Raw genomic sequence first — 18,215 nt, forward strand, 5'->3', positions numbered from 1 at the left:
CAATCTGATCACCCACCCACACCATCAGATTGCCCCAGACCTACCCTCAGATCACCTCCAAAGTGCATTGTTTATATCTGTTCTGCCATCTAATCACCCACTGATCACCCATCAATCAGCCCCTGTCACTGCTACCCATCAGATTAGACCCCTATCTGCCCCTAGGGCACCCAATCACCCGCCCACACCCTCAGAACGCCCTCAGACCCCAGCCCTGATCACCTCACCAGTGCATTGCTTGCATCTATTCCCCCCACTAATCACACCTTGAGACACCCATCAATTACCTCCTGTCACCACCTGTCACCCCCTAACACACCTACCCATCAAATCAGGCCCTAATTTGCCCCATGTGGGCTCCTGATCACTTGGCCAAACTCTCAGATCCCCCTCAGACCCCCTTCCAATCACCTCCCCAGTGCATTGATTGCATCTATTTTTCCCTCTAACCACCCCCTGAGACACCCATCATTCACCTCCTGTCACCCCCCCTAGCACTCCTATCCATCAGATCAGGCCCAATACAGCATGTCATGTAAGAGGCCACCCTGCTTATGACCGGTTCCACAAAATTCGCCCCCTCATAGACCACCTGCCATCAAAATTTGCAGATGCTTATACCCCTGAACAGTCATTTTGAGACATTTGGTTTCCAGACTACTCACGGTTTTGGGCCCGTAAAATGCCAGGGCAGTATAGGAACGCCACAAGTGACCCCTTTTTAGAAAAAAGACACCCCAAGGTATTCTGTTAGGTGTATGAAGCGATTTTATTTTTTGTCAAAAGTTAGCGGAAATTGATTTTTATTGTTTTTTCACAAAGTTTCATTTTTCACTAACTTGTGACAAAAAATAAGATCTTCTATGAACTCACCATACACCTAACGGAATACCTTGGGGTGTCTTCTTTCTAAAATGGGGTCACTTGTGGTGTTCCTATACTGCCCTGGCATTTTAGGGTCCCTAAACCGTGATGAGTAGTCTAGAAAACAAATGCCTCAAAATGACCTGTGAATAGGACGTTGGGCCCCTTAGCGCACCTAGGCTGCAAAAAAGTGTCACACATGTCGTATCGCCGTACTTAGGAGAAGTAGTATAATGTGTTTTGGGGTGTATTTTTACACATACCCATGCTGGGTGGGAGAAATCTCTCTGTAAATGGGCAATTGTGTGTAAAAAAAATCTAATACATGTCATTTACAGAGATATTTCTCCCACCCAGCATGGGTATATGTAAAAATACACCACAAAACACATTATACTACTTCTTCTGAGCACGGCAGTACCACATGTGTGGAACTTTTTTGCAGCCTAACTGCGCTAAAGGGCCCAAAGTCCAATGAGTACCTTTAGGATTTCACAGGTCATTTTGCGACATTTGGGTTCAAGACTACTCCTCACGGTTTAGGGCCCCTAAAATGCCAGGGCAGTATAGGAACCCCACAAGTGACCCCATTTTAGAAAGAAGACACCCCAAGGTATTCTGTTAGGTGTATGACAAGTTCATAGAAGATTTTATTTTTTGTCACAAGTTAGCGGAAATTGATTTGTATTGGTTTTTTATTCACAAAGTGTCAATTTCCGCTAACTTGTGACCAAAAAAAAAAATCTTCTATGAACTCACCATACTCCTAACAGAATACCTTGGGGTGTCTTCTTTCTAAAATGGGGTCACTTGTGGCGTTCCTATACTGCCCTGGCATTTTAGGGGCCCTAAACCGTGAGGAGTAGTCTAGAATCCAAATGCCTCAAAATGACCTGTGAATAGGACGTTAGGCCCCTTAGCGCACCTAGGTTGCAAAAAAGTGCCACACATGTGGTATTGCCGTACTCAGGAGAAGTAGTATAATGTGTTTTGGGGTGTATTTTTACACATACCCATGCTGGGTGGGAGAAATATCTCTGTAAATGACAATTTTTTGATTTTTTTTTTACACACAATTGTCCATTTACAGAGATATTTCTCCCACTCAGCATGGGTATGTGTAAAAATACACCCCAAAACACATTATACTACTTCTCCTGAGTACGGCGATACCACATGTGTGGCACTTTTTTGCACCCTAACTGCGCTAAGGGGCCCAAAGTCCAATGAGTACCTTTAGGGTTTCACAGGTCATTTTGCGACATTTGGTTTCAAGACTACTCCTCATGGTTTAGGGCCCCTAAAATGCCAGAGCAGTATAGGAACCCCACAAATGACCCCATTTTAGAAAGAAGACACCCCAAGGTATTCCGTTAGGAATATGGTGAGTTCATAGAAGATTTTATTTTTTGTCACAAGTTAGCGGAAAATGACACTTTGTGAAAAAAAAACAATTAAAATCAATAATTTATAAATTAATATTGTAGAAAAATTAGTGATTGCATTCATTCAGTTATACAGTGTACAGTAAAGTTAGGCTTTAAGGTAACTTAAATTCATGCTGGTTGACCAGTTGTTGAACATTCGTTCCAGAAATTTGACATTTTGAATATGACACACTTCGGGCTTGATTCACTAAACCGTGATGACTCATAGCACGGGCGCGCTAGCATTTTTTGCATGCGTTTTTGCGTGTGTTCACGCGCAATTGTGAATTTTCATGCGCCATTGTGCGTGGAAATCTGCAATTGCGCACAAAAACGCGTGCAAAATGCTAGCACGCCCGTGCTATGAGTTATCACGCTTTAGTGAATTAAGCCCTTTCTGTGACGTTGTTGTCATGTGAATATTCTTGGATTATATAAATACATCATAGGTTATATATTTCCTTTTGTATGGAGCCATTAGTTGCTGTCATTTGCATGGATGTCATAGATAATGGTAGATAATTGTGAAGTTTTAATTCAGAGTCAATACCAACCAATAAAAGTGACAGGAAGCATTCTTAGAAACACTGAAGTAGCAGAAGACACTACGGTGGTCACAGGAAGGAAGCTGTGACAGATTGCCAGGTGGAGCAACAGAAATGGCCATATTGACAGTGAAATCATAAGGTCTGTGTTGGTTAGGGTGAAAGGGAGGCTAAAGGGTGATGTTGAGGGCCTCTTGCCCTGGGCGACACCAACTCTGCATTTTCTATGCTGCATATCCCTTTTCCTGGCTGGGCTAGCAAACTGGTAGTTAGGGAGCTAAATGGGCACAAGAGCAGCTACACAGATAGCCCATCAGCATCCCTCTGGCCACTGGAGTATAGTTGTATTAGTTTGGGCACTGGAACAATAAGTTAGACTCAGGGCCAGACTTCTGTAAAGGCCACAAAGGCCTGCTTTCAAAGGAAGTGGTTGGACATGGAAGAGGGGCTGCTGAAAATGGAAGAGGAGGGTGCAGAATGAATACTAGAGATGTCGCGAACATCAAATTTTGGGTTTGCGACCTCTGCAAATGAACAGGCGAATCTAGCGAACCGCCATAGACTTCATTGGGCAAAGTCGGGTTTTAACCCCTAAAGGGCAGAAATCACATTATGCACAGTTCTGTTTGTCAGTGAGCTGTGGAGTGTCTCACACAGAGAGATTCAATAGTATTATCAGAATACAGAAATCAGAATAATAATGCACTAGAGTGGTTCTGTGCGTGCAACTTAATGAGACAACAACAAAAGCAGTATTGTGCACACAGCTATGGGTGTCCGTGGGTTGTGGGGTGTCACACACAAAAAACACAGGAGACCGATGTGCTTGCCCTCAAAAGAGCTGTTTGTGGTGACAAGAACAAGAGGAACAAGAACACAGGCCTAGCTAATGCTTTCCCTACCTATCTGCAGCAAGTCTGACCCTGCTCTCACTAACAGTCAGCAGCGAGCAGAGAATCCAATATGGTCACCACAATTGCTTTTTGATAGGGGGGTGAGGGGTCCAGGAGGGGGTGCTAGCTGATTTGCTGCTGTGTGTCTGCTGACTGTGTGGTAAGGGGTCAAAGTTTAGCTTAATGATGATGTATGGGGATGGGCCAAATATTCGCTCTTCGGCGCGAAAGCAAACAGCGGAAGTTCACAGAATACTGTTCACCGGTGAACAGTGCAGGCCATCTCTACCGAATACAGGCTGAGGCTGTAATGGGGGTAAAAACATGGAAGATGGAGCTTCTGCCCAGACCAGCGGTACATGGATGTTACCCATAGAATGGGGGTTGCAACTTGCAGCTCATGGAAGGGGAGCAAGAAGTTTACCTAGAGGCGCAAAATGTCTAACTCCGGTCTTGGGTGGATGCTTGAAATGCTGATAAGTGACCTGTGGCCCTGGGTGACACAGACCCTGTGGTTTCTTTAATTTGATGTCACTTTTCCTGGTTCTGCCAGCTGAGGTGGAGCTAGGAAGGTAAATGGCAAATGGAACATAAGAAATGTTTTCTATCCATGCACACAATGTAGATGTACAAACAACAAAACTAGGGCACAGGGAATTCACTTGAACAATAAACCATGAATCAAGATAGGGAGATCTATTTCATTCATGCCATATTTAATAGTAACATGCGGAACATATTGAAAACAGCCAGTAAGAGCATTACGAAAAATCCACACTCGCATCATTACTGTTTACCACCTGTCAATGCAATCATCATTGAGGTTTTTTTTGATGCTGTAATATGTACTATTGATTGGATGCACGAATCTCCATGGTGCCTTATGCTCTGTAAAAGACCATTACATGTTCTCCTCCTGTGCACACCATTTGTTTGTTTTTCTAGATTGTATTCTCTCTTCGTTTGTTACCTGTGTATGTGCCCAGCGTTGCATGGAGGCAATTGGCAGAACTGTACTAATTCCATACAGTTCTTTTGTGCGTGAAATGTCTAGCTCACATCTACTAGCTAGAGGTCTCTACCCTCTTGCCCTGCTCTTCAGCTCTCCTGTCAGTGCAATTGTGCTATCACACAAACATTGGCACAAATAGCCACAGTTTGCATAGGGGGCCTCCCCAGCACCCACTATTTTATTGGCACTCTGTGCGCCAGGACACCGGGTAGGGTTCGGCATCAGCAGGTTTAAGTGTTAGGTGTTGGCAGGGGGCCCTTAGTGTTAAGTATGGGGGGGGGGTAAGATTAGGCACCACTAGAGTGGGAGTCGTAGGGTTAGACACCACCAGTGGGGTTTTAGGGTTAGTCATCGGTAGAGGGAGGGTTCTGTATTAGAGTAGGATTAGATTAGGTCATAGTAAAGTATTTGTAAATATTACGGATATTTTACTATATGGATTCCTGCACTTTTTTCAACTGGCGCTTTTATTAACCACTTGAGGATCACAGGCTTACACCCCCTAGTGACCAGGCTATTTTTTACAATTCAGCACAGTGCAGCTTTAACAGTTTACTGCTCGGCCATACATCTTGGCAGCCAAATGAAACTTACCTCCTTTTCTGCCCACCAACAGAGATTTCTTTTGGTGGGGTTTGATTGCTGCTGCTTTTTTAATTAATTTAAAAAGTATTTTTTTTAAATTCAATTATGCTATTTTTTTATTTCCCTCCCTTTCCTCTTCTTTTCCTCCCTCCAAGATTCAGTACTGTGATCACTTCTCATAGGATCGCGCTGTGAGCCGCTCCTGGGGACAGCCAAGTGACAGGACTGTCCCCAGTACAGTGCTGTGCTGTACAAAAGAAAATTCCTGTTTTTGTTTCTTGCAACAGCCTATTCCGGTTTGATTGCGGCTGGAAGGCTGTTTACAGAGTGAAGCTCCATAACTCAGCAGGGATGCGCATTCCGCACTAATCTCCGCCTACAGGACCTGATGCCAATCGACGGTAGGCGGTCCTGTAGCTGCCACCCTCCCACCACTGATTGGCGTTAGGCGGTCGGGAGGGGGTTAAACGTATGCCTTTATATAGCCATCTACTCTGTTATGTTTTGTTTTGTTTTTCATCCCATTACATCCTACTAATCAGACTGTATTCTGACATTATGCTGAGTCCGTATGCTCTGTACCTAAGTTAATATGTAAAGGAACTACTTTTAGTGCAAATAAACCATATAAGTGCCCCGACACTGCTGCAATCATTAAACACAAATGTAAAAACTGTCATGTGGTAGCTGGACTGCAGGAAAACACAAATAGTTTACACATTTAATGATCCTTCAAACCATTTCTGCTTGGTCGTAATGGGTGTGAAATCAACAGAGCAGACTTATCTGTGTATAGCGTGTGATGCCTGTGCATGTGTGTACGTGTGTTTCCCCTCACATGACTGCTGAACATGGCTGAGTGCTAAAAAAAAGATTTAGCTGTGGTTTCTCAACAGAATAAAAGATAAAAAGGTACAGCTATGAAATATACATAGTAGAATGTTGATCCGGGGATTTTTACAATACCTATTAGAGGTCAGAAAGGAATCTCTATCTCTGTTCCAGCAAGCTGGGCCAGGCTTTAAAAGATTCTTTCCCTTCTGCTGGATCAGACGGGGTTTGTGAAAAGTCATTTTTTTATTCCTTAGGTTGAGCTCACTGGATATTTTTCTTCCTTCCTGTGTTGAAGGAAATCCGTAACGGGAAAATATGGACAATAGTATTGCAGGTCTTCTTCTCATTGCTATGTCACACATACAAAAATGTGTAGCAGCAGCATCATATGTCTCATAAAGAGGTCATTTATTTGCCCCAGACAAGGCTACCTGTGCCTCCCCACCGCCAACATGCAAACTTTATGGAGGGGGTGAGGATAGGACGGACGCATTCCCCTGTGAGTACTACAATATAAAAAACAAATACATACACTACAGAGGACATTGGAATGCTAAAATGCAGAGAACTTTGGAAAGCTAGCTAGAATTCATAATGGGAACACTGGAAAATTCTATGCAGTCCATTGTAACATTTGTATAGCGCTTTTCTCCTGTCGGACTCAAAGCGCTCAAGAGCTGCAGCCACTGGAACGCGCTCAAGAGGCCACCCTGCAGTGTTAGGGAGTCTTGCCTTGAACTCCTTACTGAATAGATACTTGACCTAGCCAGGATTTGAACCCTTGTCTCCCATGTCAAAGGCAAAGCCCTTAACAGTACACTATCCAGCCTAATATGCCTAATACCTAATACTCTAGACTCTAGACTCATGTCTTTGCCTTGACAGCCTATGTCCAGAAACAGCCCTGCCATGAAATCTCTAATATAGTTGTTGTTGCTGCTGTTAGGATACATCAGCAGCTTCTTTACAGCAATAAACTTACATCAGGCATAGTACAAATCTGTGGAGCTTCAAGTTCTAGCTGGTGTGACATAGTGACTCCATCGGTTAACATTAACAGCAGTCGTGCTTGAGATTTATAAGAGATATATTGTGATTGTGATTACAAATCCCTGAGTATGTGACAAGGCATTAATCAATCTATTATCCTTGCTCTCATTCTGATCTTCTACCTTTTTATAGCTTTTTTCGTAACTGACCCAGATTCCATATTGTGCAGATTAGGTGACTTTCCTGACTGTTCGCTTATTCACAGCGTGTGTCTTACAGAAAGCAATGACTCTACATTACATGAGTAAAATCATCCAAACTGCTGCATTTGTAAAAGGGGCAACCATAGTAGCCCCCATGGTTTTCTCATTGATAGTAGCCCCTGCAGTCACTGGGAGGAGGGGAGGTTTCCTCTTCTTCCTTCTCTCAGTCAACGTTTTTTTATTCTTTTGATTCATATAGTTTAGACCCATGTTAAAGGATAAAGCTATCCAACACCCATAAAGCTTCTTAGAAAAATAAAATGCTCCAAGATAGTTAAAAGGAACCCAAGGTGAGAGACATATATAAGCTGCCATATTGAATTCCATCACTATAATAAAGCTCTTTTGCTTGAAATGTTTTTGTGGTTTCTGTTTGTTGACAATTGATTTTGTCTGTTTTCAGCACAGTTCAGCCCAGCTAAAACATATGAAGAGTGGTGGGCATATAAAGAGGCTGTCCAAGGAAGCTTCGTACCAGGTATGTGGTGTTATTTATTCTTTTTTTGAATGCTGCTTTTTGAATTAAAAAAATAATTTGCACAACTGTAAAGCAGAATTAAAACAGCATAAAGAAAAATAACCAACTTATATCATGGTTTTTTATAATTACAATTTTCTTAAAGAAAACCTGAACTGAAAATTAAAAGTCAAAATAAGCATACACAAGTCATACTTACCTTCCATGTAGTCTACTCCTCAGTGTCTTTCTCCTGTCCCGCGTCCTGTTTGTTCACTGTGATCAAGGGAATTTTCCGTCCTCCATTTTGAATGGGCCATTACCCATAACAGCTTTTTGGTCAGCACACAGTTAAACTGTAGCATCGCCCACTTGAGCCATAGGGAAACATGAACATTACCTGGTACCAGAGGCGTAGCTAGGGTTTTCAGCGCCCGGGGACAAAGACTATTAATGCGCCCCCTAAGGTGAAGGGTCGTGACCAAATGTGGGCGTGGTTATGGGTACTCCACATTTGGTCACGCCCCTTCAAATGTACATGGAGGTTAGCAGGCTCACGCTCACCCACCCTCCCTCAGTATGTACCTTCCAGCATGTTCCAAGACAAATTCAGCAATCATGAGCCCCCCCCCCCCCCCCATCAAGACAAATTCCGCAATCATGAGCAAACATGAGGCCCCCAACAAGACAAATTTAGCAATCCTGAGGCCCCCAACAAGACAAATTCAGCAATCATGAGGCCCCTAACAAGACAAATTCAGCAATCATGAGGCCCCTAACAAGACAAATTCAGCGATCTTGAGGCCCCCAACAAATCATGAGGCCCCCAACAAGACAAATTCAGTAACCATGAGGCCCCCAACAAAACAAATTCAGCAGTCATGAGGCACATAAATAGACAGCATTTCACATAAATAGGCAGAATGTCCCCTTAATATGGTAGACACCTCTCACCTGGCAGCGGTTCCCCAAAATACACTCAATCTGACAGCAGTGCTTGCCCAAAAATAGGTAGCCCCAGGTCTATAGGTGTCCCCAGAATAGGTGGCCAGCAGTATAGATGTCCCCAGAACAGGTAGCCAGGGGTAGAGATGTCCACAGAACAGGTAGCCAGGGGTATATGTGCCCAGTATATGTAGGCAGGGGTATGTGTCCCCAGTATATGTAGCCAGAGGTATATGTGCCCAGTATATGTAGCCAGGGGTATAAATGCCCAGTATATGTAGCCAGGGGTATATGTACCCAGTATATGTAGTTAGGGGTATATGTGCCCAGTATATGTAGGCAGGGGTATATGTGCCCAGAGTAGGTAGCCAGGGGTATATGTGCCCAGAGTAGGTAGCCAGGGGTATATGCCCAGTATATGTAGTTAGGAGTATATGTGCCCAGTATATGTAGGCAGGGGTATATGTGCCCAGAGTAGGTAGCCAGGGGTATATGTGCCCAGAGTAGGTAGCCAGGGGTATATATGCCCAGTATATGTAGTTATGGGTATATGTGCCCAATATATGTAGGCAGGGGTATATGTGCCCAGAGTAGGTAGCCAGGGGTATATGTGCCCAGAGTAGGTAGCCAGGGGTATATGTGCCCAGAGTAGGTAGCCAGGGGTATATGCCCAGTATATGTAGCTAGGGGTATATGTGCCCAATATATGTAGGCAGGGGTATATGTGCCCAGAGTAGGTAGCCAGGGGTATATGTGCTCAGAGTAGGTAGCCAGGGGTATATGTGCCCAGAGTAGGTAGCCAGGGGTATATGTGCCCAGAGTAGGTAGCCAGGGGTATATGCCCAGTATATGTAGGCAGGGGTATATGTGCCCAGAGTAGGTAGCCAGGGGTATATGTGCCCAGAGTAGGTAGCCAGGGGTATATGTCCAGTATATGTAGGCAGGGGTATATGTGCCCAGAGTAGGTAGCCAGGGGTATATGTGCCCAGAGTAGGTAGCCAGGGGTATATGTGCCCAGAGTAGGTAGCCAGGGGTATATGTGCCCAGAGTAGGTAGCCAGGGGTATATGTGCCCAGAGTAGGTAGCCAGGGGTATATGTGCCCAGAGTAGGTAGCCAGGGGTATATGCCCAGTATATGTAGGCAGGGGTATATGTGCCCAGAGTAGGTAGCCAGGTCAGGTGTCCCCCTCCCCAGCAGGAGGGGAGCAGCGCAGAGAAGAGCTGCTCCCCCTTCCTCGCTCTCCCCTCCAATGTCCGGGTGGCTCAGGCTGGCAGCGGCGGGCGGAACTTACCTCCGTCTCGTCGCAGCGCCGGATGGATCTGCCACTACTCTGGTCTGGTCCAGACCAGAGCAGCGGCTGCGCACCCGAACTTCCGGCCAGCGCTGGAGCGAGACGGAGGTGAGTTCCGCCCGCCGCTGCCAGGCCAGCCACCCGGAGGACATTGGAGGGCACAGCGAGGGAGGGAGAGCACCTAAGGTGAGGGAAGGAGGGGGGAGATGGCCCCCCTTCCCCACCGTCCGCACAGCTCTCCCACTTCTCTGCGCTGGCCCCCTTCCCCTCCGCCGCAAAAAAAAAAAAAAACCCGCAGCTCAGCCAGGCTGAGGGCGCCCTCGGGGACCAGGCGCCCCGGGGCACTTGTCCTACCCCGACCCCCCCTAGCTCCGCGCCTGCCTGGTACATCCGTTTTCCTCTCAGCTATAACTGACAGCAACTGATATTTTACTGACAGCAACTGATATATTTCAGATCTGACAAAATATTGTCAGAACTGGAAGGGATTATTGTCAGAAGAAAATGGTGAGCTTCTGAGAGGAACTGATGGCAAGGTAACTATGTAATGTTCATTTGAAGTTACCTCATGTGTTTATTTTAAATATTTTTACTCAGTACTGGTTCTCTTTAAGTGCGCCTGAGCCAAACCTTGGGTACATACAGAACATACATGCCACATAAAATACATACATGCCTAAGAAGAGGGAAGCCTCTGGTTCCTATAGAGGCTTACCGCACCATCCTCCGGTCCTCCGTTGCCAAACACGGGTCAGCAGCAGAAAACTGTCAAGTGCTTGTCGGCAGGCACATTCTGTGCTCAACTGTATTGCACATGTGTGAGTACAGCTGTGCCTGCATAGTAGGCCGGAGCCACTTGTTCACAATCGGCTCCATGCAGCTGTGCAGGTACGTCCATGCTAGCGCAGGAACAGCGCTGCTGCGCTTGTGCCAGAAGAAGAGCATGGCCCAGGTATTTCAGAGGGTCCCGGGCGGTGATGGTGGTCTGGAAAATGGTGTAGGAAGCCAGAGGCTTCCCTTTTTCTTTGGGAAGTATTTGATTTTTCACCCAAGGTTTAGTTTAAACTTTTAAAGTGATTGTTTTAAGGATGGGAAGGGACTGTGTACACGCAGGCTCACTGGAAGACATGGGTCTGTTAACGTTGACCAGCAGTAAGCAGTCACATCTGAGGGTTTCAGCATTGGGCTGTTACAGAGGTAAGCCAGTTTTCCAGCACTGCTAGAGCCTATGGATGTGATGTGCTAAACATTGCATGAGTTGCCTTATCTTTGGCCTTCTTCAGTTGCAGCAATCACTAGAGTTCAGAGTTTGTGACAGCCTCATAGTCTGATGAAGTAGGTAAATGTGTCTTTGCATAATTTGTTGTAAAATAATGCAAAAAAAACCCTCACTTGCCAAAGCAAAAACATCACTGCATAAGTAATCTTATTTATTGGTCTGGCTTTCTTTGCTTCTGATTCAGTTAGTGTTTTGCTTGCAGTGGAAGGTGGTATTTATATTCATAATTAGAATCAGAATCTGAATCTGATTCTAAAAAATGCCATGGACCTTCTTCAATCCTTTTGAAACCTTTCATTCCCCATATAAGAAAACAATGGCCAGGAGAGCTTAGTAGTATGAGGTTCTCCCACCTGAGCAATATCAACTTAAAGGGAAACTTAAGTCAAGTATAAAAAATGAGATTTACTCACCTGGGGCTTCCCTCAGCCCCCAGCAGCCGATCGGTGCCCTCGCAGCCCCGCTCTGACGCTCCAGGACCCGCGGGCGAACACTTCCGGTTTGGCCGTCACCGGCCGACAGGAATGGGAACGCGAGTGATTCTTCGCGTCCCCAGCCTGTATATCGCCCCCTATGCTGCTATTGCGACCAGCTGGCCGCAATAGCAGCATAGGGGGTGATGCTGCTTCAGATTCACTTTATGGACAAGGGGCTTTATTCCTCCTCTGATGCTCAGATGTAAGAGGGGGTTATAGTATAAAGGGGAAAATCTGGACATCCCCTTTATTCCCCATCTCAAGATATTCCCTTCAGAGAAATTCTGTATTTTGCATATTGGTATACCATTGTCTGTATTATGCACCCCATGCTTGTTTCTTGCTTTGTACAGCGCCATGGAATATGTTAGTGCTTTATAAATCCATAATAATAATGTTGTACAGCCTTTGTTCTCAGATTGAAACCCCAAACATTTTTTACAGATCAGTTGAGTGACACAACTTTGGAGACCTACTGCTAACCCCCCTGAAGGACAAGGCCATTTTACATGTGGGGGGTGCATTTTGGGGGGGAGAGTCAGGCAGCCACAGTCTAGCTAGCTGGGCATGGTGTTCCCCTTGTAGCCCGGTGTCCCCCCTGTAGCCAGCAGCCTTTACTCAGCTCGCAGGCTCCAGCAATGAGCAGCTGTAGACCCCTCTGCTCTCGTTAGCATCCCTGCTCGCACTGCCGTCAAGTTCCAGGTCGCGGCTTGATGACATCATCAAGCCGGGACCCAACACTTACGTCAGAGCGAGCAGGGATGCTGGCCAGAGTGGAGGGGAGAGACGATCGCTGGGGGAACGTCAAGAAGGTGAGTGGATCCTCTTCTTCCCCCCTACCGCCGCAGCTTTAATAGCGATCACTACGATCTCCTGGCAATCGTAGTGATCCCGTGATCAGGAGCCAATCGCCATGGCTCCTGATCACTGAGGGGAGATGTCAGCTGTCATATGACAGCTTAATCTCTCCTCTCAGGTGCGCACGATCGCGTCGGGAGCGAAAATGACAGGTGACGTAAATCCTACGCCGCATCAGGCTTAGACAGCCACAAGTGCGGCGTAGGATTTACATACACGGTCCTCAAAAGGTTAATGTTTGTTCCTGGCTTAATACTTTAAACATGATTATTGCCAGTGAAAAAACATATACACTAACATGCAAGTCTCCCCTGACATGGGAAGGGAAAGAAACGACCTATCAAAGAAAGCAGCTTTACAAATGGGGGAAAGAGGTGCCCAGAACAAAAGAAAACTAGGTTAAATAAAATCCATTTGAAGAAGTGACCTACCTGAAAACATGACACTATTACAGTGTTGATGTGTTTCATGGGCTCAACCCACTTCATAAGGCCAATAATGTAGATAATAATGTAGGTGAGCTTTGAGCTTTGATAATTGATGAGCCAACAGCTGCTCATCACTTCCCTGAAAGATTGCTCATTAACAAGCAATTGCTGTTTTCATAGGCTGGATTCAATTTCTTCCAAGGGTCATTGGAGATTTGCATGTTAGGAGAGGTTCTTGCTCATCATGACTAGACCTTCTACTATGGGGCCTTCTAAGGGGAAAAAAGCGGTTTACAATTTTTTTTCATGTTCCTTGTCTTCTATCACATTGATCTATGCTACATTTCTTTTTCTAACGTTAATTCTGTTTTAAACCTGAACTGGTGTCACATGAACAAATGCAGGCTGAGAGCTTGAGGTCATTGTCTACATGTCTTCTTCAAGTTCTCACATGTTTTCAGGGTAATTAAGAAGAACTTGGGTCATTCCTATGTTATCAATCTGTTTCCATCCATACAATAGGCTACATATATCTTCACTGTCAACTTGTGTGTTGAAGGTTAAATCTTCTTTTTTGTGTTCTATAGGATAAGGTGATTGCTTAAAATTAGCTGACAGTGCCCTTTAGAAACCATGTTAGGCTCACCAGAAGACTGTTACAAACATTTTAATCCAATCCTTAATGGCTACTTTCTCTGGGAACAACCAGAAAGATCAATACAAAGGTGGTAAGAGCCACTCTCCTAATACCAATTCACAACCTTCAAACTGAAACATCAATGTGATCTGACAAATACAATAACAACAACTGCACGTCATTATATTTCCTCCTTGTTCTCCACTATATAATGCTCATAGTTCAAGGACACGTCATTTGCTGGTAGTTTATCCTGTATAAATATAATCCGTGACAATATACTGGCAGTGCTTTACACCTAATGGCAAGGGTTTGACAAGTAGTTGTTTTTCCATCATAAGAGCGTGCCTAGTCTGTATATGGTAAAGCTTTTTAACAAACCTACAGTAGTCTTTTATTCACAGAACAATAATAATACAAAAATTAAAGGGGTTCTTTACAATCAGTCATGGATGCTCAAGGCTCATGAGCATGCTCAATATGTGTCACCCTTAACCTCCCTGGCGGTATGATTACTTCTGGATTTTAGGGATTAAAAGCTGTGCAATTTTTTTTATCCCCTTTTAGACCCTAAAACCAGGAAAAATCATGCCACTAGAGACATCTGTGGCAGCCCAGCACATTACTCACCTTCCTGGGATCCAGTGCTGCAGTTTTCCCTCTGTCCTCTGGATGGCACTGTACCTTTGTAGTGAGATTGTCATCTGTCATCACGACGACAAACAGCGATCTCACCAGGGGGATGCAGAGCCTCCGAGGACAGGAATGAGAATGGAAGGAGAGTTCAGGTCCACTTTAAGAGATGTTACAGAAGAATTCCACCCAATGCATTATGGTAGAGTGGTTGAAGTCAAATTGAAGCATACTATTCACAGAGGCATAGCAATAGGGCATGCAGAGGTTGCGACCACACCAGGGCCCCTGGACCAGAGGGGCCCACTAGGGGCCCTCCTTTATCCATCTTATTGGCTTTTCATTGATCCTATCCTGGTAATGAACACCTCTATATGTGCATTGAATAGAGGTAAATCTTAACAAACTGTTTCCTTACTCAATTTACACCTTTGTGACACTGCAGCTTCCCTTGGTTGGTTTTGGGGCTCCATATCAAAAGAAAGCTTGGGGTCCCATGTAAAACTCACACTGGGCCCCCAAGCTCCTTAGTTATGCCCCTGAATATTCATACCCATTCCTGGGTCCTTGGTATTGAAATAATGGCATAATAATGTTCTCCAACTTCCTGTTAATCTGGTCCTTCTAGTCCATCGACCATAGAATCCTGCATGAGTCTGTTATCTGAACTATATTAGGAGGTAAAAAGCCACAGAAGCCCTACAACTAATTTACGCCCCAAAGCCTCTGTAGAAGCACATAAGGTGCAAAACAGCCACCAGGCATCAGTGCCCAGCACCCACCGGTACTCCCCCCGTATGCTTCACTGGTATGTGTTTTCAACATTAGGCAGTACTCTGGCGTGATTTATGCACAATCTTCATAAGAAAAGCTATAACAGCAGTGCCGACCTTTCTCTTTACTCTACCTATTCTTCTAGTCCATCGACCATAGGTTCCTATGTGAGTCCATTACCTGTACTATATTAGAAAGCAAGAAGCCACAGGAGCCCTCCCACAAATTAATGAAAATAGTAGCAATGCTGTTATTTCAGCAGTAAGGATCCATGATAGTGGCATGAATATGATAAGCATATATACACATACCTTCATCAGTGCCATCATAAAGCATTAGGCTGAGTACTCCTTTCAAAGTGAACCTGTAAGGGAAAAAAAGTAAAAATAGTAGAAAAAAACATCTGGATAATCTAGAGACTTCCCAGATACTCGTACACCCCACCATTCCAGTGCAGCATCCCTCATTGGATATGTTCTCATGGCTATGCTGTCCTCTGTATATGAGTGTGGGCATATTGAGCCTGAGCAAGTAATGTCAACTAATATCCACGGGGAGAGGTGGCAATGCTTCCCAAAGCAGGCTGCATCTGAATGACTACCAGCATATGGGTGCAGAGCCTAATTGTAGGCAGAGTACACATCTTGCATTCAAAGCAGATGCACCAAATTAACATTAATGGAGAATGTTAGCTTCCAAAACAGTTTGCATGCAAAGTATTCCGTATTGGACCCTTCCACCGTGATAAGGCCATCCTTTTGGAAGGGACCCTAGCCTAATTAACAAACAAGCATAAGTATACTTGGGAGCAGCTGGCCATAAAAATGGTTTACACATTTTTCTTATAGACAACAGGGGAGAAATGGCAGCGCATCCTAAGACCAAGCTGAATCTCAGTGACTACCAGCAGAGGCGTGCAGAGCCCCCCAGAGGCAACATGCACACCTTGTATTCAAAAACAGATGCTACAATTAGCCCTACCTCTAATGTCCACATTTGAACTACTTTGGTAGGTATCTGGTTTTCACCTTTTTTTTCTTTTACAGGTTTGATTTAAATGTTTTGTAATGACACAACAAATAAAGGTAGCGTTTCACCGCAAAGATCAGTATTATGCAGAATGCCAGCTCATCCCAGCTAGTGACATGATGTAGCAATCCAGAGCACATGAGGATAGCTAAGCATTCATTACATGGTAGGAACTGCATGTGTAATAAAAGATTCTGATGAAGGAGTGTCTGTATTTTGTGTCTGTATCTGTGTGCATTCAAGAGGATACGACAAACTCCTATACTCTTCTTTAATATTTAATGAAAGATCTCAGTTCAGTCCCTCCCCCCATCTTTGCCAGAACAGTAACAAGGAGTCATTAGCAATGCGCATTTCAAATAGTGTGTGGGTGCCTCTGGAAAAGAAACAAACACAATTAGAGACAGGATCTCTGCATGGATTGTATGTGTACACACAAATGTGTCCGCTCACAGGCCTCATGCAGCCATTGATAGTGCTGATATGTGGGTTATGAAGCACACTGCTACGGACATTATATGGGATACTTACCACTTAAATGAAACCTGAATTAACTATGTCTCTATGGTTGATAAAAGAACTCCACTGATGCAGTATGCCCAAGTATGGAATGCTTGTTCTCACAGCAGACATCCTGGTGTCTGTTTATTTTGCAGCAAAGATTCCAGTTCCTGTTAAGAGTCTCTGGTACCCAACTACGTAACCCCTTGTGTCCCATAGCCTAATCCTAACCTACATACTGTACCTAACACTCACCTTTACCCCTCATCTAAGCCCAACATTAACTATCACACCCAACTATCCCTAAATATAACCCTAAAGCTTCACAAGACGCACATTCTCTCCCTCTGATATAGCATTAATGAGTACCTCAGGTAAAAATTATATGGTGATGGAAGATTGGAGGCTGTTAGGGTTAAATACTTACCTGTTCTGATTTCATCTCTCCAGGCAGGTGATCGCTCGGATTCGCTCCCATTACCGGCCCGTCCCCAGTTTGGCAGCCAATCTCTTAATTGGTGGCTGCCAAGCTGGGCGGGTGCAGGCAAAGGTTTCCAAAGAGCTTTGGCAGTCTTCAGAAACATGTCTGCTAATTCAATCCTGAGGAGTGGGATTGAACTTAACCAGTGAAATGATGATGTTGGATCAGGTAACCCAGAGGCCAGTTTCACACTGCAAACTGGCGGTGCGATGCGGCACCGCCAATTAACAGGCCTTCGGGGAGTTTCGGGGAATACCGCATTACTACGTGGTATTCGCCATCTGGCATTGGGCCAAGCAGGAAGGGACGCACGCTTGCCGTCACTTCCTGCTTTGGTGTATGCAGAGGTGCATGGAAGCATATTGTAAAAATACGCTTTTGTGCAGGTGCGCCGCAACGTCACCTCGAGAAGTGTTTTAAAATCCATGCGTTGCCATAGACTAACATGACGTTGTGAGCCAATGCAGAGCACCGCAAATTGATGCAGAAGTCCCGGGGTAATGTAGTTTTGGACTTGCGTCAGGGATGCCACGAAAATGTCACTTCCGTCACGTCACACCATAACGTCAAGGTATGAAAGTCTCCATAGACTTTCATTGCACAGCAGTGGGGTGTGGTAAAAATACCGCACCGGTGTGAAAGGGCCCTGAGACCCCCTTCCCCCCAATCCATCATCGTTTTTACAAAAGATACTCTTTAAGCTATGTGCAGTTGCTGATGCCTAAAATACCCCTTTATGTTTGTTTCAGTTTGTTTCAGATGACAGTCGAGCAAGTGTAGTTTTGTTAATCCCCCCCCCCTCCTCCTCCTGATGTCAACTAATCAGCATTCTAATAATTTTAAATATTTGTGGTTGATTGATACTGTGGTACCCCGAGGGTCTCCTCCTGCTTGCTCTCCTCCCATCTACATGGGACATAAAGGGGAGACATAACAAAATCAAGCTGCAGTACAGATTTTTCAAACAGCAACACTTTACCCCTGAAATGTGCACTAAGATGGAAGCTAATGA

General features: G+C 44.8%; 1 protein-coding gene across 1 annotated transcript in view; it reads left to right on the forward strand.

Moving 5' to 3' along the window:
- Positions 1-18,215, forward strand: part of LOC137521606 (carbonic anhydrase-related protein 10-like) — a 549,933-nt gene that overhangs the window by 221,990 nt on the left and 309,728 nt on the right. The window contains exon 2 of the mRNA XM_068241074.1: positions 7,817-7,891. Within this exon, the coding sequence (XP_068097175.1) occupies positions 7,817-7,891 (75 nt within the window). The remainder of the gene's footprint in view (positions 1-7,816; positions 7,892-18,215) is intronic.

This window comes from Hyperolius riggenbachi, chromosome 6, assembly GCF_040937935.1.
Source record: "Hyperolius riggenbachi isolate aHypRig1 chromosome 6, aHypRig1.pri, whole genome shotgun sequence".
In the NCBI taxonomy this organism is placed as follows: domain Eukaryota; kingdom Metazoa; phylum Chordata; class Amphibia; order Anura; family Hyperoliidae; genus Hyperolius; species Hyperolius riggenbachi.